Below are 24,572 nucleotides of genomic sequence, written 5' to 3'. Positions count from 1 at the left end.
AATCAATAGCATTGGGGTTATGAATTTTTAAAGAATAAACTGTAAAATAGCACCTAAAAGCATAAAACACCAAACAGGGATATCTAGTCTTGCTGGACGTGGTCAAAGACAAAAGTTAAGGCCGAACACGATGGCGTGCTGGTTGGATACAGTTCCAGATTAGTCCTGCTGAAGGTTTACACCAAGAAAACTGTTCGCGTGGAAGTCACCCAAGCAAGGAGAGCGTTGCTAGCCGTGATCGGTGTGGCGCACGAAGCAGGCCAGGCGTTGCAAATGGATGGGCTGGTATTTCGCATTCACGGTCCTCTGTGGGTGATCGATACTTATAACACGAAGATGCAGACTTGTGGTGGGTTGCGCAGATTTTCAGCGCAAGCAGCGCCGTTCTCGTGCAAATGGGTTCATTCGTGGTTGTGAAAAGCCCACAAGCTTTAATGGAAGAGCTCAAGAACCACACCATGGGTCCATGACCTGAGAGACACCTCTTGGGGGGTCATTAACTTGCTTACTAGACCTTTGAGTCATGCTGGTCCTGATTTCAAGAAGAGTTGCAGGTTCAATTCTTCTACCCCAGGTGAATGTATGACATTGTTCTGCATTCTGTCCATCAATTGTTCTTTTTGCATTTGTCACCCCGAGTGGGACGGGTGTGCCCAGACGTGGGTCCCGTGCTCTCCATACCACTGGAGTCAAGCTATCCTGGCTGATGAGGGCTGAAAGCCCGAAACCGGTCCTAGGATGCTTGTTTCCAGTCCAGGGAGGACCTGGCCTTGCTGTTCGGGCTGGACTGTTCCCATTGAGCGCAGGGTCAAGACTGATTTGCATATGGCTGGGTCCAAACTGAAATGGCATGGTGAGCAAAAAAACAATGGATTTAGGCCTGGATCTCTGCACTGGGGTGAATGTATGACATTGTTCTGCATTCTGTCCATCAATTTTTCTTTTTGCACCAGGCAAGAAGGCAGCAGGTCAGTACAACAAGGCAGCAGCTCCTTCAGAGTAGTAGTCCAGGAGAGTGACAGTCCTTTCAGCAGCACAGCAGTCCTTCTTCCTAACAGAGTATCCACAGGTCCTGAAGTGTACTGTAGTGGTGTCTGAGGTCCTTCTTTTATACACTGGTGCCCTGGTTCTGGAAGGTGGGGGGAGCTTCTAGACTGTGTCTTTGAAGTGCATGGAATCCCCTACCTCACCATAAATTAGGATTTTAAATCATGATTCCAAGGACACCAAACATGAACTATTCATCCCTTCCCATTCAGAAATTACACTTATAAAATGTAATACGGCAACTCCAATGTTATCCTGTGGGCAAGATAAGCCTTGCACTAGTGAAAAACCAATTTGAGTTTTTCATTGACAGGACATGTAAAACTTAAAAGTGCATGTCCTACCTTTTAATCATACTGCACCCTGCCCTCTGTGCTGTTCAGGGCCTACCCTCGGGGTGACTTGTATGTATAACAAGCATTAGAAATTCAATAGGTCTCGCATTATTTTGAGTTAGAGCTACCGGACAGAAATTGCCACTTTGCGGGTGCCAACAGAGGATTGCTCCATTAAACGGCCTGACAGCCTAAAACGATGTTGATAGCCTACAAAAAAAATGCAAATCAGAACGACCAGGAGGAACCGCGGACGTATTGGGATGGCCAACGCAAGCAAACAATAAGTGAAATCACCTGGGAGTGACCCAAGCACGCAAAGGCTGGAGAATCAGACCCAATGCACCAATAAAAGCCACAGATTTCTAAAAGGCACAACAATGAACAAATGGCAATTCATGGACATGCCGAAAGCCGATAGAGGAGATAACAACAGGTCTTGCAGACAACGCATGCTCGCCGCCTAAGCTCGACCTAAATAGGAAAGGTGTGGGCCTGGCAACAGGTTTATTTTGCCAGGTCGAAATGGCAGTTTAAACTGCATACACAGGCTGTGCAATGGCAGATGTGAGATATGTTTAAAGGGCTACTTAAGTGGGTGGCATAATCAGTGCTGCAGGTCCACTAGCAGCATTTAATTTACAGGCCATGGGCACATAAAGTGCATTTTACTAGGGACTTGTAAGTAAATTGAATATGCCAATTGGGTATAAGCCAGTGTTACAATGTTCTAAGCAAAGACCACAGGCACTTTAGCACTGGTTAGCAGTGGTAAAGTGCCCAGAGTCCTAAGGCAAGCAAAAACAAAATAGGCAAAAAGTTAGGGGGGACCCACAGCAACATTGCCAAGTCTTAGACAAGCAATGTAAACCATAAACAAAACCATGAACGTCCCCTTCCCCCACTCTGTACTTCTAGAATATGAAGCATCTTTTGCAGTATAGCGCAGCATCCATTGCCAACCGGTCCCCAGCAACAGGCAACCCCAAGTGAAGCCCATCCCAACTGTTCAAAACCAACGCACAACTTCTCCCTAGGAAGTTCCAGTCATCTGAGCACGGGTAGGCCTCACACGCTGGAGGACAGTCAAGTAGTCTCCTTGGGGCTCGTTCACCATCCATCTTTGAGCAAAGTAACTTTTGATCTTCTATTGGGAGTCGGCAGTGAGCAGGGAAGCCCCCCTCCACTGCCCACCACCCTCATGAGGCCCATCTGTTCATCTTACCGTTGCTTGGCTGGTGCCGCAGTGCTACCTGTGCCTGCAAGTGACTGTGTCTATGTGGATCGTCCGTTTCCCCCCTATTTTTTCTTTGCGAGGAGTGTAAGCAGCTTCTGTTTCCACATAGATTGTGGAAGCATCTCGGGGAGGTGTGCTGCTCCATACCTTGAGGTCGTGCCACCCCGAATGGGGGCAGTGTATGCGGGCGGATGTGGTATTTTTCATCCGTCCATTAGAATGTCACCTCCGGTGAGTCAAAGAAAAAGGTTTGGCCCTGGTATATTACTTTGTGTCTAGCGGAGTAAAGGAGCATGTAGCGGATGTTGAGTTTGAACATCTTACTCTTGGCATCCAGGAAGGATTTGCCTTGTAGTTGAATATTTGGTGTAATCTGGGAAAAGCAGTATGTTGTGTGACTGGTACTGTAGAGTGACCTGACCACTGGCATTTTGGAGGATGGCATCTCTATTGTGATAGTTCAGGATGCCAATGTTAATGGGTTTGCCTAGGGCCCCTGATGTCGTCCTCAGGGCCATGGCCCAGTGCGCCCGCTCCACGGCAAAGCAGGAGGACAGGGCATCTATCGGCATGACGGACCAAAGCCATTGATCCATAAAGGTCTCAGGAGAGGGTCCTTCACAGCCCTCTGGGAAGCCAAGGAGGCATATGTTATTTTACCTGGCTCTCCCCTCTGCTTTTTCGACCCGCATTGCCAGTTCTTTAGTGAAGGCGCAGAGTATGGAAAGGGATTGCTGTAGTCTGGATACTGTAGTCTCAAGGCCAGACAATCTGTTTTTGGCTTCCATAACTCTGTCCACGGTGGTCTCCTCTCACCCTCTCACCTGCGGCGCTTCTGCAGGACAGCCCTGGAACTGGATGCCAAGCACCGCGCCTCCCGAGGTAGGATCGAGGCTCCACCGCATTCATAGGTCAGCCACAGAGTCTACCATCTGTCACGGCACAGGGCTGCACCCAGGCCATGACTGCACAGGCCGAGCCCCAGCACTCTCCAGGCCCACTCTGTCGGGGTACAGAGTGTCCCAAATGCACCCCAGAGAAGCCAGATGTTTTACCCGTTTTCATGGTGGTGCAACTTGTGCTAAGCTAGAGGTGCTGCCAGCCGGTCGCTCCACCTGGGGACAAGGAACTTGCATCGGACGCGGGGAGTCCCACTGACTGTACACGGCTCCCCGTGTTCAGGGTGGTTTGGGGGGCAGTGGGCATCAGGGAAGGAGCCGCCTACAACCCTCTCCGATAGCTCTGTAGGTTGCAGTTTGCTGGAGAATTAGGCACTATGTCTGACAGGCGGCAGACTCACCAAAACCTCCACCAAGATTTTTCTCCAATTTCCAAACATCATTGGGGTACTCACTAACCAAATTCATTTCCACATCATCTCTCATCATTTGATGCCACAGTTCTTTTGAAATAATAGAGACAGAATTTTCAACAACAACCCAGCAATTAACATCATCAAAAGTGAATGCTACTTCACATTCGTCTTCCTCTTTAATCAAAACAAATTTGTGATATGAAGGTAACCATTACATGCAATTTGCATGCACGTTACCTTTCCCTAGAACATACTGTGTAACAAATTGATACGCTTAGCAGCTAAACGAGCCAGTCTAGCTGTCCGAGATCTCTCACCACCCGGAACTAAAACATACACAAGTGTTTTATGACCTGTTCTAAGTGCAAATCGAGTGCCCCACACAAACTGCCTAAAATGATCAGCCTCACAGGGAAACTCCAATAACTTTTTCAATTACTAATTCCTCCCTCCTAACATTCTTGAGGCATAATACTCTACCCATTCCTTTACAAACATTGAATTAATATTGCTCCAGGCACACACGCACTAGCTTTGACTGCAATCATGCATTGTTTGCCTATTACAAATGATTTTGGGAAGGAATCTCCCGCCAGTTCCTTCTTAAGCCTTTCAAATGCTGTTTGTTGTTCAATTCCCCATACAAACTGTACATTCTTTTTTAGCAATTGATGTATATGGTCGATTTTACAGCTTAATTGCCCCCAACAATGTACTAAAATTCAGTTATGTCTAGAAAAGATAACAATTGTTCTTTGGTCTTAGGAGGTGGTGCTTTTAAAACTGTTTGGACAAAATCACAAGTGAGTGTCACCCATGGCTGCTCAAAGAAAGTTCTACGCTTAGGCAGTTCACACACCTTTAAGAACAGACAGCTGGCTCTGCGACAAGGCAATGCTTTTTTAACAAGATATTTTAAGGTGGAATGGTGAGATCAAGAGTCCTAACCCCTAAAAATAAGTGCTGGTGTGATGGTTTCCTTTGGTTTTGCTTTGTTCACCATAAGTTGGCAGGGTATGCTCAGACGTGAGTCCCTTGCTCACTTTGCCACTGGATTCAAGCAAGCCTGGCTGAAGACGGCTGAAATGCCAGAAACCGGTCCTAGGAAGCTTGTTTCCGGACCAGGGAAGACATGGCTTGGCAGTTCGGGCTGGATTGTTCCCATGAGGCACAGGGTCAGACTAATTTGCATATGGCCATGTCTGAACTGGGGTGGCAGAGTGGGCTAAAGAACGGTGGCGGATTAAACCCAGATCAGTTGACGGGGGGTGAGTGCTTGCAATGTTCAACACTCCGTCCATCATTTCCTTTGGTTTTGCTTTGTTCGCCATAAGTTGGCAGGGTATGCTCAGACTTGAGTCCCTTGCTCACTTTGCCACTGGATTCAAGCAAGCCTGGCTGAAGACGGCTGAAATGCCAGAAACCGGTCCTAGTAAGCTTGTTTCCGGTCCAGGGAAGACATGGCTTGGCAGTTCGGGCTGGAATGTTCCCATGAGGCACAGGGTCAGACTGATTTGCATATGGCCATGTCTGAACTGGGGTGGCAGAGTGGGCTAAAGAACGGTGGTGGATTAAACCCAGATCAATTGACTGGGGGTGAGTGCTTGCAATGTTCAACACTCCGTCCATCATTTCTTTGGGTTTTGCTTTGTTCGCCATAAGTTGGCAGGGTATGCTCAGACTTGAGTCCCTTGCTCACTTTGCCACTGGATTCAAGCAAGCCTGGCTGAAGACGGCTGAAATGCCAGAAACCGGTCCTAGGAAGCTTGTTTCCGGTCCAGGGAAGACATGGCTTGGCAGTTTGGGCTGGACTGTTCCCATGAGGCACAGGGTCAGACTGATTTGCATATGGCCATGTCTGAACTGGGGTGGCAGAGTGGGCTAAAGAACGGTGGTGGATGAAACCCAGATCAGTTGACTGGGGGTGAGTGCTTGCAATGTTCAACACTCCGTCCTTCATTTCCTTTGGTTTTGCCGTGATGTACCAGTATCCAAGAGCAGATATATATATATATATATATATATTATCTACTGGCGGTCGCCAGTAGATAGTTATAGTTAGGACCGTGTTTCCATAGGAAATCTCAAAATTCTATTTTGAATAACTTTGGCGCCGGTTGACGAATCCTCGCGAAATTTTCAAAACTAATGGGGCGCTCCGTTCAGCTCCTACCCTGAAAGTCTCGGGGTGATTCGTCAAGCGGGGGCCGAGAAAAAAGGGGGGTCCCAAAACGCGTTTTCCCCAAGCATTCTTCCATAGGACCTTTAGACACAGCTACAGCCCGAACGGCTGAACAGAATTACTTGAAATTTTGCAGAGAGGTAGCCATAAGGTCAAGGAAGTGCCTTTTGCAGGTCTGGTGTAAATCTGTTCGGCATTTCCTGAGAAAATAGCATTTAAAAGCATATCAATATCTATACGCGCGCAGGGTGCGCGCACCGTGCGAGCACCCTAACGTGCGCGAGCGTAATTCTGATTGGCGGTTACATGATAGTCAACGTTCGAATCGGTCGAAATCAGGAAGTGTCGGCCGCCATTTTGTTTGTTTTCAGTGCGAGAGTGAAAAACGAAGGTGGAGAACGTGAAAACGGGGCAGGGTAGAGAGTTCCTGACCCCCTAGCCTTTGTCAGGGGGTCCCTGAAGGACCCCGAAGGCAGAAAAAAAAAAAAAAAAAATTTAAATCGCAGAGTAGCTGCTCCTTGTGTGATAGACTGATTAATTAATCCGTCATGTGCGAAATTCCATCCGTACTTCGGACGAGTTCCGTGTCTCAGGAGATCGTAGGGCTATTGGGGGTAGCTCTATAGTCAAACCTTCATCAAGAGTCCTGCCCCGCCACTCAACCTACTCGGTCCCGATCTCCGGCGTTGTGCCATCGGGACCGAGTAGGTTGCAAGGAGCAGCTACTCTGCCCTTGCATCAAAAATAGAATAGGGAATTTCCTTTCTATTTCCCAGGGAGGCCACGTTTGCCCTGAAGAAAGTCCTGGTCCTTTATGGCCGAACTTGGACTGAAACATGTTGGCACTAGGGTCTTAGGACCATAATACTCCTATTAAGACCCTATTTTTTAAGTAATTTTATATAACCCAAACAGACCCAATAATAAAGGGATACTGGGGATCTGCCTGAGGTTTTTTATTTCTAGTCCCCCCTGGTCTATAAATATCTTCAAAGAGCTCCCAACACTGTGGTCGAGCCCACCCCGACTTTTAGGAGTCGGGGTGACCCGATGATGAAGCATGACACCACTAGGGTGTGTGAGGGTACCTAAATCAAAAGGAATTGCTTCCTTGCTCACCTTTTGGGTGAAGTTATATTTTCCCTCACTAGATATTGCATATCATCACACTAACGTGCTTTGATACTGACCACTGGATAGCTAGTTAGAGTAAAACTTTTGTGTAATTATTTCAATAGGAAGGCATTACTCTAACCCTAAAACCTCTCCACCCTTCAGGCAATGAGAAAAAGTTTTTTTCAATAAGCCTAGTATATATATATCTTGTATACATTACCATATTGTTATCAGGGGTGGGCGTTACTGGTCTAATTCTCTTTAGCGTAATTACTCCTAATTACCACTAAATGACTCAGAATTATGCATAATTGTGTAAGAAGAGTAATCCAGCATTTAACGCTTACTTCTTAGTGCAGAAAACATACTTGTGTTCAAAATGGGCCTGATGATGCATTTTGCGCTAAGTAAATAGTCCTATATGATACAGGACACGAACAGCAGTAGCCAGCAGTCATATGCTCTCTCTTAGTTCATCGTTGATGTGCTCCTGCTGTAGGACTTTCCCCCAACTTACTCTCAATTGCTCAAACTGGTGTAATTGTGTCATTTCGGATCACTAGAGTAATGAGTAATTACTCCAATTGCATCCTTTTGCATCCTGATATTTGCATCAGAACCTCTGCCAGAACTCAGTTTCCTCTCCTGGCCCTGCTTGTTATGCCGTCCCAATAAAGGAGCTCCACCATTCAGAATCAGCAATGTAGTGTTTTATCTCCAAATGTCATGCTCTGAAAAATGTGCTGCATATTGCTGTCACCTTCATTTGTCACTCTTTTTCTCCATCATGCTGGTGAGGAGCAGTAGTTCCTTAGGAGGGGGAACAAAGGGCCTGATTATGATGCCAGACTTAAGTCCGACCGGCACCGTGGTGCCAGCAGGCCCACCCCGACTAGTAGTCGGCCATACTGCTGCCCACATTACAAAGCGACCGCCTTCACGGCAGTCACAATGTGCATAGTTTGTATTGCCCCTTGTGCTGTGGGCTGCTGGCCATCCCACAGTACAAAATATACACATCTTACATATCCCTGCACCATGTGGCAGGCACGATGCGGTGCTCCCCAGGGTCTATAGTGGAGGCCCATAGGGGAGGGGACCCTGCTAGAGGTCCCCAAGTCACTTTCCGCCTGCCTTTTCATGGCGGGTTAACCGCCATGAATGGTCCAGCGGAAAGTGACATCCTAATCCCTACGGCAGTGCCTGAGCAATCTCCGCTCCATTTTAGGGAATAGTTGTCCAACCGCTGCACGGACGGGATTCTTGATCCTGTCAGACGCTGCGTTCTTTCTCCCCGCCAGTCGTGATCTGACCACCTGCATCCTACTGCAGAGGTCGAATTAGATGGCCTGGATGGCAATTGGACTGCCACCGATGGCCTGATGGTGGCGGTCCCACCGCCATCATGAGCAGGCCCCAAGTATTTTTGCGCTTTTATCTAAAATGTACTACACTATAATCAGCGACGCACTGATTGTTCTTTATTGCTTCCGGTACTTACAAGTCTGACACTATCCTAGTTACTTTATCCTCTTGATCTCTATGCCTGACGTGTTGTGAAGCAGACATGTGATAGGAGTGAGCACTGTACAAATCACTTTAAATACACAAGTGACAAATGACAAATATACTACTATATTTTATAATGCTCTATTTAAAAAAATAAATGGTCAAATCTGCAATACGTTTGCGAAACTACAAAGCAAGCGAACACCTCAATCAATCAGTCTGTAGATTTGTAGAGAGCTACTTGTCACCCATGAGGGTATCCAGGTGCTGGACAGGTCCAGTTGATTAGCCAAATAGCCAGGTGCACAGGGACTTTCAGAACTCTGGAAGAGATGGGGAGGTCCGTAGGAGAAAGGGTAGCTCGTTCCATGTCTTCGCTGCCAGGTAGGGGGAAGGAGCAACATCTGCTATGTCTAATGCAGGGGTGAGGGTTAGAGAAAGGGACATGGAGCGGAGGTGTTTCCCTCAGGTTTGCGTATAGACATCCTCAATATAGCAATAAGTGCCCCAAAAGAGAGACAACCTTCAAGGAAAGGGTTAGTAATTGTGTTGCGAGGTCAAACTTGATGAGGAATGGAAGAGGGGTGCTGTTTCACGACAGCAAGAAAAGATTTACAATACGAAGCACTGGAACGCCTGACAAAAGAGAAGCCGAGTATTGGAGGGAAGTTGAGTATTGGAATAGGAAGAAAAGGAGCTACAGTATCAGTCCACTGTTAACTACAGTGGCGGCTATTGTTTAAAAAAATATGGTAAGGCACAATCGCTCCAAAATCACCATGTATGCTTTTTTAGGAGAAAGGTTATAAATATATAGATCCCAGTACATGGAAGGTAGATAGATGCTCCAAATAATTAACTAACCTATACACCACTTAAATTACTTTCATATTTCACTATGCTAATTCAACACTAATCCTTTATGTGTTCCAGAGTAGCGTGCTACTCGCCGAAAAAAGCACTTCAACGCCTCGTCAGGGGTAGGAAGCACTATATAAATGCAATTATAATACAATACAATATTGCTGCACTTCTCCCCGGACTTCCCTCCTGCTCAGTGGAATGCAAATCCAACAAATCCTGGAGCTGCTGTCATCAGCGTGAGAGCAGCTCCAGGATTGATGGGAGTAGGCTAACCCAGCACTCATTTTGAGGCTGGAGGCCTGTGCCTGCAATCCCCCAACTGTGATTTCTGGGTCTAAAGAGCGCATGTCAGGCTGGCCATAGGTAGCCAGCTGGCCAACCCAACATGCACATTGAAAGGGCAGCACTAATTCTGCAATAGCAGGATTCAGTCCTACCCCCTGCCATGCGCTCATGCTGTACAAAGCACGAGCTGGAGGCAAAATAAAACAGCAATATTATGCCATATTATATTTGTGTGTTTGCCTGTTGTGCTCACAGCAGTTGGGGTGATACTCCACCGCTCTCGTGGAGGAGCCGCCGCTGGTTAACTATCAACTGGAATAGGAAGAGGTGCCGCATCTTTCCACTTTCGCTGTGAAATGAGAGAGAAAGAGATGTCCACCATTCTAATCCTAGCTGTGAATTAGAATAGGAAGACATGCCACATCACTCCACTATTAGCTGTCTATTGGAATAGGAATAGGACGAGGTGCCACATCCCTCTGCTGTTATGTGTGTGCTAGATCGTAAGCGGTGCCGCATTGCACCACTCTTACCTGTGAAATGCAATACAAAGAGGTGCCACATTATTCCACTGTTAGCTGTGAAGTGAAATAAGAAGAGGTGCCACATCACTGCACTGTTAGCTATAAAGTGAAATAGGAAGAGGTGCCACATTGCTCAGCTCTTACCTGTGAAATGGAATAGCATGAGGTGCCACATCGCTCTGCTCTTACCTGTGAAATGGAATAGGATGAGGTGCCACATCCCTCTGCTCTTACCTGTGAAATGGAATAGGATGAGGTGCCACATCGCTCCGCTCTTACCTGTGAAATGGAATAGGATGAGGTGTCACATCGCTCCGCTCTTACCTGTGAAATGGAATAGGATGAGGTGCCACATCGCTCCGCTCTTACCTGTGAAATGGAATAGGATGAGGTGTCACATCGCTCCGCTCTTACCTGTGAAATGGAATAGGATGAGGTGCCACATCGCTCCGCTCTTACCTGTGAAATGGAATAGGATGAGATGCCACATCGCTCCGCTCTTACCTGTGAAATGGAATATGATGAGGTGCCACATCCCTCCGCTCTTACCTGTGAAATGGAATAGGATGAGGTGTCACATCGCTCCGCTCTTACCTGTGAAATGGAATAGGATGAGGGGCAACATCCCTCTGCTCTTACCTGTGAAATGGTATAGGATGAGGTGCCACATCCCTCCGCTCTTACCTGTGAAATGGAATAGGATGAGGTGTCACATTGCTCCGCTCTTACCTGTGAAATGGAATAGGATGAGGTGTCACATCGCTCCGCTCTTACCTGTGAAATGGAATAGGATGAGGTGCCACATCGCTCCGCTCTTACCTGTGAAATGGAATAGGATGAGATGCCACATCGCTCCGCTCTTACCTGTGAAATGGAATATGATGAGGTGTCACATCCCTCCGCTCTTACCTGTGAAATGGAATATGATGAGGTGTCACATCGCTCCGCTCTTACCTGTGAAATGGAATATGATGAGGTGCCACATCCCTCTGCTCTTACCTGTGAAATGGAATAGGATGAGGTGCCACATCCCTCCGCTCTTACCTGTGAAATGGAATAGGATGAGGTGTCACATTGCTCCGCTCTTACCTGTGAAATGGAATAGGATGAGGTGTCACATCGCTCCGCTCTTACCTGTGAAGTGAAATGAAATATGATGAGGTGTCACATTGCTCCGCTCTTACCTGTGAAATGGAATAGGATGAGGTGTCACATCGCTCCGCTCTTACCTGTGAAATGGAATAGGATGAGGTGCCACATCTCTCCGCTCTTACCTGTGAAATGGAATAGGATGAGATGCCACATCGCTCCGCTCTTACCTGTGAAATGGAATAGGATGAGGTGCCACATCCCTCTGCTCTTACCTGTGAAATGGAATAGGATGAGGTGCCACATCGCTCCGCTCTTACCTGTGAAATGGAATAGGATGAGATGCCACATCGCTCCGCTCTTACCTGTGAAATGGAATATGATGAAGTGTCACATCCCTCCGCTCTTACCTGTGAAATGGAATATGATGAGGTGCCACATCGCTCCGCTCTTACCTGTGAAATGGAATATGATGAAGTGTCACATCCCTCCGCTCTAACCTGTGAAATGGAATAGGATGAGGTGTCACATCGCTCCGCTCTTACCTGTGAAATGGAATAGGATGAGGTGTCGCATCGCTCCGCTCTTACCTGTGAAATGGAATAGGATGAGGTGTCACATCCCTCCGCTCTTACCTGTGAAATGAAATATGATGAGGTGTCACATCGCTCCGCTCTTACCTGTGAAATGGAATATGATGAAGTGTCACATCCCTCCGCTCTTACCTGTGAAATGGAATATGATGAAGTGTCACATCCCTCCGCTCTTACCTGTGAAATGGAATATGATGAGGTGCCACATCGCTCCGCTCTTACCTGTGAAATGGAATATGATGAAGTGTCACATCCCTCCGCTCTAACCTGTGAAATGGAATAGGATGAGGTGTCACATCGCTCCGCTCTTACCTGTGAAATGGAATAGGATGAGGTGTCGCATCGCTCCGCTCTTACCTGTGAAATGGAATAGGATGAGGTGCCACATCGCTCTGCTCTTACCTGTGAAATGGAATAGGATGAGGTGTCACATCGCTCCGCTCTTACCTGTGAAATGGAATAGGATGAGGTGTCACATCCCTCTGCTCTTACCTGTGAAATGGAATAGAATGAGGTGCCACATCGCTCCGCTCTTACCTGTGAAATGAAATAGGAAGAGGTGTCGCATCGCTCCGCTCTTACCTGTGAAATGGAATATGATGAGGTGTCACATCGCTCCGCTCTTACCTGTGAAATGGAATATGATGAGGTGTCACATCGCTCCGCTCTTACCTGTGAAATGGAATAGGATGAGGTGTCACATCGCTCTGCTCTTACCTGTGAAATGGAATATGATGAGGTGCCACATCCCTCCGCTCTTACCTGTGAAATGGAATAGGATGAGGTGTCACATCGCTCCGCTCTTACCTGTGAAATGAAATAGGAAGAGCTGCCTCCCCATGGGCAATCGATAGTGAGAGATGAAGGTATCAGGGCTGGCCCATGTATCTGCAGCACAAATAACCGTGATGGAAGCCCTTCTAACAGAGGAGAATATATCTGTACTAGGATGACTAGTCGATCAACTCAATATAAGTCTGTATTTATGATTACCTTTATTACAGTATGTTAAGAAGATATTGTTCTTATATTTAAAACAAGTATTAAAACGTGTGTGGGCAAGTGATGTAAATGACCCGCCCACACGAAATGAGGTTTGTTCGGTCTGAGGCAATAACATCAAGAACCAGATGGCAGTTCCAGTCGGGCTCTCCCTTCAGCTGCCCCACACAGAACCTTCAATCCTCAACATTTCAAAGGGAAAGGGCAGGAACTTGGAAGGAAGGGAGGGAGGACAAGGGAAAAATGGGGGCAGGAAAGGCGATACCAAGACATGAATACATAGAGTTGACAGATTTATGAATTAAATCACATGCAATTCATTTCAAAGATATAGCTAAGCATATAACTGTAGTACAAATCGGTCCTTTCAGTTTAGACACATACAGGCACTATGGTGTAATATAAAGTTTATCAGAGCCAGCTAAGTTGACCAAGGGGTAAGTCCCCTATATGATTCATACTTTAAATCATGCTTCGAAATTTCCTGTGCTGTGGCATACTTCGAATATGCCAGTCATTTTCAGATCCATGAACTGTTCGTTTACACGTTACTCATTGTAACAACTATTTCAGCAGTGCACACAATCTTGAATAAATCAACCTTCAGCCCTGTAACAGTTTATTTCTATATAAGATTCCACAAAGCATGAGCATGTAAACACACACATACATAAGATTGGGTGTATGACTAGCCTATAATTAGGCAAATTGATTACATTTAGCTCCATTTTATGTAAATTGGCCGCAGCAGTGAAGCTTTTCACCATGCATTGTATCCGTAGTCAAGATCCAGAGCTGCAACTGAGACCTGGAATGGGAGAAATGCCTCCTTATTCTTTCATCTTTAGTTAGTAATATTTCATTCTGTTATTTATTGTCTTCTAGGCTTGGCATATCCTTTGCCTACTATGGTGTGATCCTGGCCAGTTCTGAGCTGCTGGAGAGGAACCTGGTGTGTGGCTCTGACCAGGGAATCGCAGATGAAGGTAAATTGACCATAGAGGAGACCTCGGGACCCTGCCGATGCCACATGCTGAGCCCCGCAGACTACCAGACCATGATCATCAGCACGCTGGGCGAGATCGCACGTGAGTTGAGTGCGGCTTATGCACATATGGCACTTATTTCGGGTACACTGAAGACCCACAGTAGAAAAGAATACACTCCTCTGAGATCTTGGAATAAGGGTCAAGGCACAATTTTCATGATATAGGAATGACAGTATTTAGCACCACTTAACATCTAGTGAAAGGCGTGCCATCACTGTGCCAGATCTTTCAATCCAGGTCCAAAGTTATTCTTCTGAACAAAAATTAAAAAGTGACCAAGGATGACAAAAGTTATCAGGCCACAGATAACTATATGAGACCTAAACACCATAACATTTAGAAATGACACCTGATCGAGGAACTGGGTTAATGTATAATAATTTATAGTTAATTATTTTAGTTTGTTTTGCACTTCCAATACGTACTGCCCCCCATCTGTTCAGACTATCAGTTTCATCTCAGCAGGTTGTGTGTAGATTCTGATGGAGTTTAAGAGCCTCGATCAATGTAAATGTCACACATTGGGGGACTATTGACAGGGTCCACTAGAGCACAGAACTGGCATGAGAAAATTCCACTTTACCTGAGGGAAGGCAAATAAAGGAATAGACCGATCAGAATTAAATGATAGTGTCTCTGTGCAAACTCTATGTTTCTACTCCCCACCTGTGGTATAAAGGTTACATAAAATGTGTATTGTGTACGACCCATACGTGCTGCAGTGTACGTTTACACCACCCACAAGTGACTTTAGCATTTCTGCCTGCATGTCTTTGCAGTACCATGTCACTGAAACCTAAAAGCTGCGACAAAACATGGTGAAACAAATCGTTTTGACTGGTAGAAACACCTATTTCTTTACATTAGCTAAGCCACCTGTAGACAGTGCATCGAAGCCACGGTGTGACATATCAAGGTGAAAATGGCATTTCTCTGAAGTAACCAGATGAAAGTGTCCTTGCGCGGCACACGAAGCAGTAGCCTCTCTCTATTGAAAAGGCCTACTTTGATTTAAAATGTATAATTCCATAAGTAGGCTTCAAAAGGTGTGCAAACCATTGGAATATTTATCCAAATTCCAATTCAATGGTGACTATAGATTTTTGATAAATATATTGTCTGTGTGATTTTGTAAAATGTAATTTATCTTCGAATGAAAGCCAGGGCAGCAATGGATTCTGTTTGGCCGGGCTCTCCCTTCTCCAGTGACCATGACTCGCTCTTTGAAGAGATATGAAACACTTTACTGGGGAAAGGCTGCCAATAGGGACGCTGACAGAAAGCCACAGAGGAGTTAATCATTGATCAACTATCACACTGATCATAGAATGTGATGGTAGGCGTGAACAGGAGCAGCAGATGAGCATCCCAGGGCCCATGCAGGATGACCCAACATGCACTACATGCTGCCTTGGTGCTATGTTTACTTTTAAGCTGCCCGAATCCACTCCTAGCTGGTCGTCTCTCTGGTAGTCTCTCGTATCCATGGGAGTGGATTTGGACTCAGAACTAGGCAGGGTTCGTTTTCCAGTGGAGAGATACAAGGGTTCCTCATCGTTGTTGGCTGACCCCTGGCAGAGAAGAGGGAGCGCTACCGAAAGGTCGAGGCATTCCTTTTGTGTTTCTTTTTAAAAACAAACGTGATTGGTCATCCAGTTAGGGTATAATGTAGGATTTTCGTGAATGAATTTTCGTTCAGTGCTCAGCATAACAAGTGCTTCAAGATGACCCCGCCCCCCTCACTTTGAAATAGGTCCACCCCTTCCGAACCGTCGCGCCCCCTACGGCTCTTAGCACAGCGATGGTCTCGGCATTAGGCTTGCGTGCTTCGGTACACAGGGTGTCTTTTTTAGAGTGTACAGGTGATATCGTACTATCTATTCCAGTTCAACTGTTCCAAAATCTCAGAGGTCCTTATTTTGGGCATTCAAGACATTCCTTATCTTGAAAGATCCGCCATCTTGAAAGACCCTCCGAATTGAGAATTCAGCGGTCGATTGGTAGTCATTGGCCAATGACCACTCTAAGAAAAGCTTCCCACCACCTGTCCCTCAGCACACAGCTGGACTTGGAGAAGAACATGTAACAGAAGACCTGCTGCGTGTCTGCCTGAGGGGAAGCCTGAGGCTTGCCTTGATACCCACTTGTGCTCAAGGGCTGTTAGAGGTTCTCAAGAGTCACATCAGCTGATTTCCTAAAGCCCCGGGGACAACAAAGGCAAAGAAAGGCATCTTGGAAGAAGAACCAGCCTAACAGTTTGCACTGGAGCTCGAGGAGGAGCAGTGAGAGCCAGAGGGCGAGACGCCCTCCCATTGCTGTCTACGGCCGAGTGTCCTGGAAGCCCCACATAGAAGTCTGGTAGCTTTTGCAGTGAGCAGGAGGAACACATTCAGCAACATCCTTACGCTTCTGATTACATTGTTTTTCTGGTTCCCCTTTTATTTGTATCCTCTAGAGGAGTATTTCAGTCTCACGTTGCTTTTGATTGGGTGAGTTATATCCTCCCACTTCTGATGTCAGAATCTTACATTATGGTGTATGGTGGACTAGTTTCTTTCCCTCTGTGTGTCTGTCCCTTCTCTTCCCTCCTCCAGGCCCTCTACCTCTTATAAATAATCAGGCCTGTGTCCTCACATGCTCTCACTGCTGACTGCTGCAGTTTCGGTGGATCACTTTCATTAAATTAATTCAAAACCATTCTAATTTGAACATCCAAATGTGAACACGTACAGCGTCCTTCCTGGGATGCTGTTTTTTTGTTTTAAGAAAAATTATTCAAAGATGGCCAAAGTGAATGCACGCACACATGCTACAGCTATCTTTGAAAGAGTTTTCTTGAAACAAAAGAAAATAATTCCAAAATGGCCATTGTGCTAGCGTGAGCAAGCACAGCCACCACCTGGGGAGAACAAACACGTTTTGGCAAATCTAACTGATGTCACTAGCGATACCTATTGGCTTTGCCAATGTTTATTCTTCTTCTAACTACATTTTCTTTGGAATTTAACTGTGTTTTGGCACTGGCTACATGTTTGGGACAGAAAGCCCAGAGCTTTGTCCTATTGCTCCCAGGGATTTAGTTCATGTTTCCTTATGAATCAGATTTTTTCCTGAGACGGCCTGAAATTCCTAATTTAATGGGAGCCTTCCCCAAAACAAATAATCTAAGAATACGCAATAAATTAATGATGTTAGTATCCTTGCTGCTACAAATGCAAAAAGAACAGATGATGGACGGAATGCTGAACCAATGAACATTCTTGACCCCGTCACAGATCTGGGTTAAATCCATTGTTCTTTTGCCCGCTACGCCATTCCAGTTTAGACCCATCCATATGCAAATCAATCTTGACCCTGTTCCCCATGGTAACATTCCAGCCCGAACAGCCAGGCCAGGTCCTCCCTGGACCAGAAACAAGCATCCTAGGACCTCGTCAGCCAGGATAGCTTGAATCAGGTGGCGTAGCGAGCATGGGACCCACGTCTGGGCATATCCTTCCCATTTAGGGCGACAAATGCAAAAAGAACATATGATGGACGGAATGCTGAATCAATCGAACATTCGCCCCCAGTCACAGATCTGGGTTAAACCCATCATTTTTTTGCACGCCACACCATTCCAGTTGAGACCCAGCCATATGCAAATCAGTCTTAACCCTGTTCCCCATGGGAACCGCCCAGCCCGAACAAGGGCTTGCTGAACATGAACATGTCAAAATAGTAGACAGACCCTTCAGTTACTGTATTGGTGCGACAGACACCAGGTATCGCAATTACCTAGCAAGGATGCTATGGATCATGAGGAACTTTTACTTTAATGTTCAAGATGGCCACCACCATTGGAAAGTCTCATCAGAGTCCTGTGGCTCCATAGGACGTGCAGTCCTCTTTGCCTTTACGCAGGTGTTTATCATAGAGAGTCATTCTGAGATGTGAGGCTCCTATCCAGCCGGTACCCACATTCTGCACACCCTTCCCTCCTCTTCAGCTACTGAAGAGATGCAAGTTCAGGAGCTTCAGAGTAGTGCATTACAAGGGATCGGCACTTAGAGATAAGTACATTCCGCACTGCATCCTGATATTATCGTTTGATGATAAGGTTATTATAAAAGGAAGTTTAATCTTTCCATTACCCGGACGTAACATATAATATGGTGTCGAAGTTAACCCATGTTCATGAAAAAATATGAAAACCTATAGTAGAGTAAGAAATAGAGATCCACATGTATGAATGTTGAAGAGTTGTGTGCTACAAGATCATGCTACTGATCAGTGGCGTAGCAAGGAGGGGTGAGGAAGGGGATCGGTCCGCCCCGGGCGACACAAGTTTTGGGGGGGGCGGTGGCCTCCCCTGCTCTTACCAACGGCCATCATGGGGCGGCAAACGCAGGAATCACAAGCACTCCCCCCCAGCTCTTACATGTGTCCGCCGCAGGGCGGCAAACGCAGGGACCGCCACGGGCGGCCAAAAGTTTAGATACGCCACTGCTACTGATTGTGACGGCTTGTCAAAAACAGGGATTTATTAAACTGATATCTAAGTTACATGTGACAGATGTGGTAAAATAGGTGAAAAATATGTATCTACAGAGGACTGATGAGTCTCACAGCAAGAGACCCTGGTCTTCGAGGCTATGCCACAGAATGGTCTAATGGGGGGTCACCGAGTCTTACATCTGCGGCCCACCTTTGATTTTGATCTCATTTTTTAAAATAATATCCAAAAGCTTGCTTCAATCAGCCTCTGATTTCTGAAGGTGCATATCAAGAGCCTCTCTCTACTTTTGTAACACAAACCCATCGTGTTTGGTGGTATTTACTTTGAAACACAAAATCAGGATTTGTGTTTGAGAAGTGGCCAAAGTAATGCAAACTATTGTTCTGCACTACTTTGTGGCAAGGGTGAGTTTTATCAGTGGTAAATGGGCGTTCCCATGCAACCACCCATGTTTTCTGATGAAAAAAAAACCCTGTTTACTAACATTGGTAAACAGGGGGTTGTGCTCAAAACGCATACCTCCTCGAGTCAGGCATGACTCTGGAGCGATTTATAAAAGTCTCAACATTTTTCGAGCTTTGTATTTGTGCTGCACTGTACAGCACACATACAAAGTGGGAAAATATTAAAGCATAGTTTTTGTACTGGAAGTGCAATGCCTAAATGAATGCACATAACCTCAAGGCTGTGTGCATTGGAGCAATGGAGCCTGAAGTGCATCAGCACAGAAAGAGGGGAAAACAGAACCATATCTTAAAAGATATAGCACTGTTCTTCTCGCTCCCTTGCACGTTGGGCGGGACAGCAAGTGTGGTTGCCGTGCTGTGCTGTATGAAAAATTAATAAATCTACCCCTCAGTTAATAAAAATAAACAAGTATGGCAGACACTATTTTCAGGTATGTGTGACCATGATTAAATATGCTTTTACGACAATATTTTACGTATTCTTGACATTTTCTGAGGGAGTCGAAAAGATAGGATTTGGTTTTGCCTTCCTTTTTGTTCCAAGAGACTTATGTTAATGCTCCTGGCTTTGCATGCCAGCCATCTACTCTTCTGCCATAGTTCCGCAGCAAAGTCCATGTTTTGCAGTTTTTTGGCCGAAGTATAGAAGCCGTTATGTTTTTATATTATTTTGTATGAATTTCTTGCATGATCGGACAAAAGGATTCCCGTGAGTCCTTCTGTAAAACCAATCTTGCTGGTGAATTCTGAATTTTTCAAGTCAGGAACGTCTCCAAGTGTCCTCTCTTTAGATGCTGTTTTTTTCTGTTCTGAACATAGGTGTTGTGTTGCAATCAGATAAGCTCATTGAAGTATGTTGTTTAGAGACAACACCGTTAGTTCACAATTGTTGTGTTTAATTTTAGAAAACTGATGGGACCTCAATGTTTGAACCTTATGGAGGAAATTTGAGTCCTAGAGATTTCAGGGTGTATATATAGGTATTATACACTGATGAGTGTAACTGTACACAAATGAGTACATGGGTGCTGGATGCACATATTACATATAATTTAGGGTATCAATTATTTTGTGAGCGCAGTGTTCAGTTCACCTTTCTCTAGAACAAAGCATATAATTCGATGGCTAAAATTGCGGAATTCATTCAATTTTTTGAAAGTTTAAATGAAAATATTTGGGGAGTAAATTATTTTCATGGCCAAACAATGAAAGGTGATAATTAAGTGACTTGCCAAGAGGAATTTAAATCTGAGGACAAACCTTAAATAAGGGAAGCTGATGGGATTTCTAAGAGTCTGGGAGGGATCATGGAGATGTTAAAATTAATAAAATGTCCATCAATCAGCTTTTAAAAATGTCTGAGGCTCTATAGCTGGAAGGGATATTTTGCATCCACCACAAACTATGGAGATCTCAGCTCCTCACTTAGAGGTGGGCAGTAACAGGCTAGCCACCAAAAATTGGTTGACGTCATGTTCACCAGCTCAGACAGCTCCCTGTGATGCTGTTTTTTGATGGAAGAGCCGCCGCTGGTCACCAATTGAGCAAAGCAACCGCCACTGAAAATGGCATGAGGTTGCCAATCCTACTTAGGGTCACCACCCTGATGCCATGTCTGCAGGAGTTTTTCATGCCCAAGGTTACTATGTAAACCATAGTGTTCACAGACAGGTAAGTGCAAATGATTATCACACTCGCCCAAAAACTCCAAGAACATTTAGGATATTTTTTAAGAAGACAGACCCCCCGCTGTGGAGTGTCAGCAAGAAGTTTAATAAAGAGCAGTGCTTGTGAAGGTGGGGTGCCATTAATAGGGTGTCCACCCCAGAAGCAGTCACATATAGTTTTTTAGCTACCTGAGCTATTCTCACTTCACTCTGTGTGCACACATGTAACTGTGTGTTAATCACATTGGTGTATATCTGTTGTATGAATGCTGTCTTGGTTCAGATTGTCTTGCTCTTACCAGTTCCCAAACTGGGGAAGTTCCTGACTGCTGAAGAGGTAGAAAGCAGCATGTCATACCTAAAGAGGATCTCCATCAATATCACTGTAAGTACTACAGCTCTAGGAAACCTAGCAAAGCCCTTGTTTGTGTGTATAGTTCACTGTGGGAAGCTAATGACCCATCTGGGAAGGATATGTACACAGAGAATTTGAGAAAACGATTAGAGATGTGTTTTAGTAACAAACTCAGAGAGCGTACTCCTTTCAGACACTACATTATGCTGAAGCAACAAGCTGTTCCTGTAAGACATGGTAGGCGGAACAGACCAATGTCATAGCGATCTTTTTACAAGTGACAACATTGAGCCTGTAGAATATTCTTTTTCGGTTGCTCGGTTGGTTGATTTCCCCAGGAATTCTGGGGATTTGCATCTTTTTAGTTATATGCGTATGATGCAGTCATCCGCTTCAGAATTGTGTGAAATGTTTTCAACCTTAGAATCTGCAGCTGTGTTATCCACCTTGGACCAGGTTAAACTGAATGAAGAATCGAAACACCTGACAACTTTTGTGAACCATGTTCCAGTAAAGAGGCATGATGTGGCTGTGTCATTTTGTAAGGGTGATCGCATAGTCTCTTTTTTAGGTCTCGCCTACACAGCGCGCATGCGATGCTTAGGAGGAGACCTTTAGTAATCGATTCACTTTTTGAGCCAAAAACGTGCACACATTGCATTGCTTTCAATGGCAACGCGTGCACGTTTGGCGATTCCCTTGCGGGAGTGAGCTTTGAAACCATCTGTTTGTAATTAACTTGCAAACAGATGGTTTCAAAGCTCGCTCTCGCAAGGGAAACAGGCGCAGGCCCCTTCCTCTCTCCCCTCCCCCTGCTGCCTCCTCCTCTGGCTGCCTGCAATTGTCTGCATTTGCATCTTGGAAGATCGGTAACACTTTGCACACATCTCCTGTGGAAATAGTGTCAATCTGTATGAATGACACGCTGCAATTGTCTGCATTAGCATCTTGTTAGATCGGTGACACTTTGCACACATCTCTTGTGATACTAGTGTCAGTCTGCACGACTTTCCATCTGTCTCTTGTGACATCAAGGACACTCTGCACATGTCTGCATTAGCATCTTTTGAAATCTGTTTTACTTTGAGCATATCTCTTGTGATAATAGTGTCCTTTACACCTATTCCATCTGCCTCTTGTAACATTAATACCTCCCATCACCTTCCTCTTGTGAAATCATTGTTGGTGGGCACCTGTCCTTTGTGGTACCGTGTTCACTGTGCACCTGTTTGTGTGTTTTATTAGTCCCGCCCGCCACTGTCTATTATAATCTCAGTACACACTGCATCTTTCTGCACCTAAGAAACCCAAACACTATGCACTCGGCTCTAGTGAGATTAGTGCCCCTCCGCACATGCAGTATCTGTCTCTTGTGACATCGGTGGCACTGTGCACCTGTTCACAACTTTGTCTTGTGATTTGTGTGTCATTTTTCTCCTGTCTCTTGTGCCATCAGTGTCTCATGTGAGTTCATTTTCACTCTGCACCTGTCTCTTGTGGCATCAGTGTTAATTGGCAGCTGTCTCATCATGCGAGTGTGATCTGTTTCACTCTGCATTTGACTCTTGTGACATTAGCGCAACCTCGCACCTGTCTTGTGTGACATCTCTCACAAGCATTACTATCATGACAGTCTCGTGTTTAACAGATGCAGCTGTACCCACAAGAGTTATATCTTCAGTTCTTGCTTGTGTGCACAGAGAAGCACGTGTTTCAGTTAAACGAGGCACAGTACAGCGAGTTGTTCTGCCTAAAGTGAACACCAATATAACTTTTGGCGGGAAGGAGCATGACTGGGGCGCGCTTGTTTGTTGTTTCGTAGAGAGTACCCTCGGCCTTAATTAAGTAAATCAGCAGAAAACAACATGTATTCTGGTGTATGCCTTGTGACGGGCACCGCCCCGGCCCTGCCTTCCTCTCGGAGTCCAGTCCATTCTGCACCCACTTCAACCTACATGCCACAGCCCTGCGCGAGTTTTTGAGTTCAAAACAATGTTGCGAAGTCCCTCCTTCTGCTGAGGTAATGCGCCTATTCAATGGTCAGTTTGGCGAGTGACTGACTCACTTCAGTCACACCTTTCAGTGTAGAACCCGACTTGTGACTGACTGCAGGGCACAAGTCCCAAAAAAAGAAGTGGGGGAACTAACCTTGTTAATCAGTATGCAAGTGACATCATGGCGTGTGACATCACGGCGCGTGACATCACAGGAAGTGACATCAGAAATAGTGGCATCACAAGAAGTGACATCAGATCCTTAGCCCTCACATATATGTTTAACATGTCTATCATGAGTACATTGGAGCACATTTTCAGTATACAGGGAAACCCTCCTGAAGATTCACACTTTTGTAAGCTACACATAAAACAATGTTGGCTTTTGTCAGCGTAAACTTCCACTACCTATAGTGCTTTACAAGAAAAAATAGTGATATTTAAATTATTGCAACAACTATATAAATGCTATTTATTTTGTGTAAATACTGGGAGAGACCTACACATCTGACATTCTTACAGTGAATGCATATCTCCTAAACAGAGCCTGAACAAAGTGAACAAACATTGGCATAGCCTATAGGTTTCGCCTTTGGGACCTTATAAGTGTTTAGTTATCCAGCACAATATCCTTGGTGCAACAACATCAAGTGTTGCATGGCTAAACACTTATAAGGTCAGAAAGGCGAGACCTATTGGCTATGCCAATGCTTGTTTTCTTTTATTACCGATCCGAGTTGGCTTGGTAAATAAAAAGTAAAAAAGAAAAAGCATTTTTCACTTTTTTCCAAAAGAGAGTGGAGGAAGCAACACAGAGGGAGCAGGTGGGGAAAGCAACAGAAACAACACAAAGGGAGCATGGGGAAGTGCACAACACTGGTGAGAGAGAGCAGCGCAGAGCGCGGAAGGCGAAAAGCATTTGGGAGGGATAGAGAATATGGAATGGGGAGGAGAAAGCAATGTGGGGCATTTCACAAGGGCGAGCGCAAAACGAGAGCGGTGGGTAGAAGGAAGCACTTGGGCAAAAGAGCACCAAGGAGTGCGGCAGAGGGGAAAAGAGATGTACATTAGGCAGTACTTACCCTAAAAAAACATGCTTTGGAAATGCAATAGGTCTTGCCAAGGCCAGATCTAAGGCGGTGCTATCGGTGCGTCCATACCGGGCGTTGACTTGGGGTAGGGGGTGTCATTTTTGAAAATGTGTATCATCACTTTCAAAGCACCTGCTGCCTTGTTCCTGGCCTCCAGCAAATTTCAGACATCAATTACAATGTCAAGAGAAGTCCTGTGATTAATCGTCTTCCTGGAAAGAGACCTGAGGTTTGCCTAGTGGAAATTTTGACTCATCCTAAGGTAGCGCAGAGGGTTAAAATGTCTGCTGCTAAGAAAGTTTACCATGCAGATAAGGAAGTGCATACAGTGTAAATAGGTCAGTGGGTTACTG

General features: G+C 45.5%; 1 protein-coding gene across 3 annotated transcripts in view; it reads left to right on the top strand.

Annotated features, from left to right (window-relative positions):
* Positions 1-24,572, top strand: part of SVOPL (SVOP like) — a 321,589-nt gene that overhangs the window by 243,809 nt on the left and 53,208 nt on the right. For all 3 annotated transcript variants that reach the window (XM_085652034.1, XM_085652032.1, XM_085652033.1), the window contains one exon: positions 13,984-14,186. In XM_085652034.1, the coding sequence (XP_085508160.1) occupies positions 13,984-14,186 (203 nt within the window). The remainder of the gene's footprint in view (positions 1-13,983; positions 14,187-24,572) is intronic.

The sequence above is a fragment of the Triturus cristatus genome, chromosome 4_1 (assembly GCF_964204655.1).
Source record: "Triturus cristatus chromosome 4_1, aTriCri1.1, whole genome shotgun sequence".
Classification (NCBI taxonomy): Eukaryota; Metazoa; Chordata; class Amphibia; order Caudata; family Salamandridae; genus Triturus; species Triturus cristatus.
The sequence above is the reverse complement of the archived record's forward strand: the minus strand, read 5'-3'. Positions and strand labels throughout refer to the sequence as shown.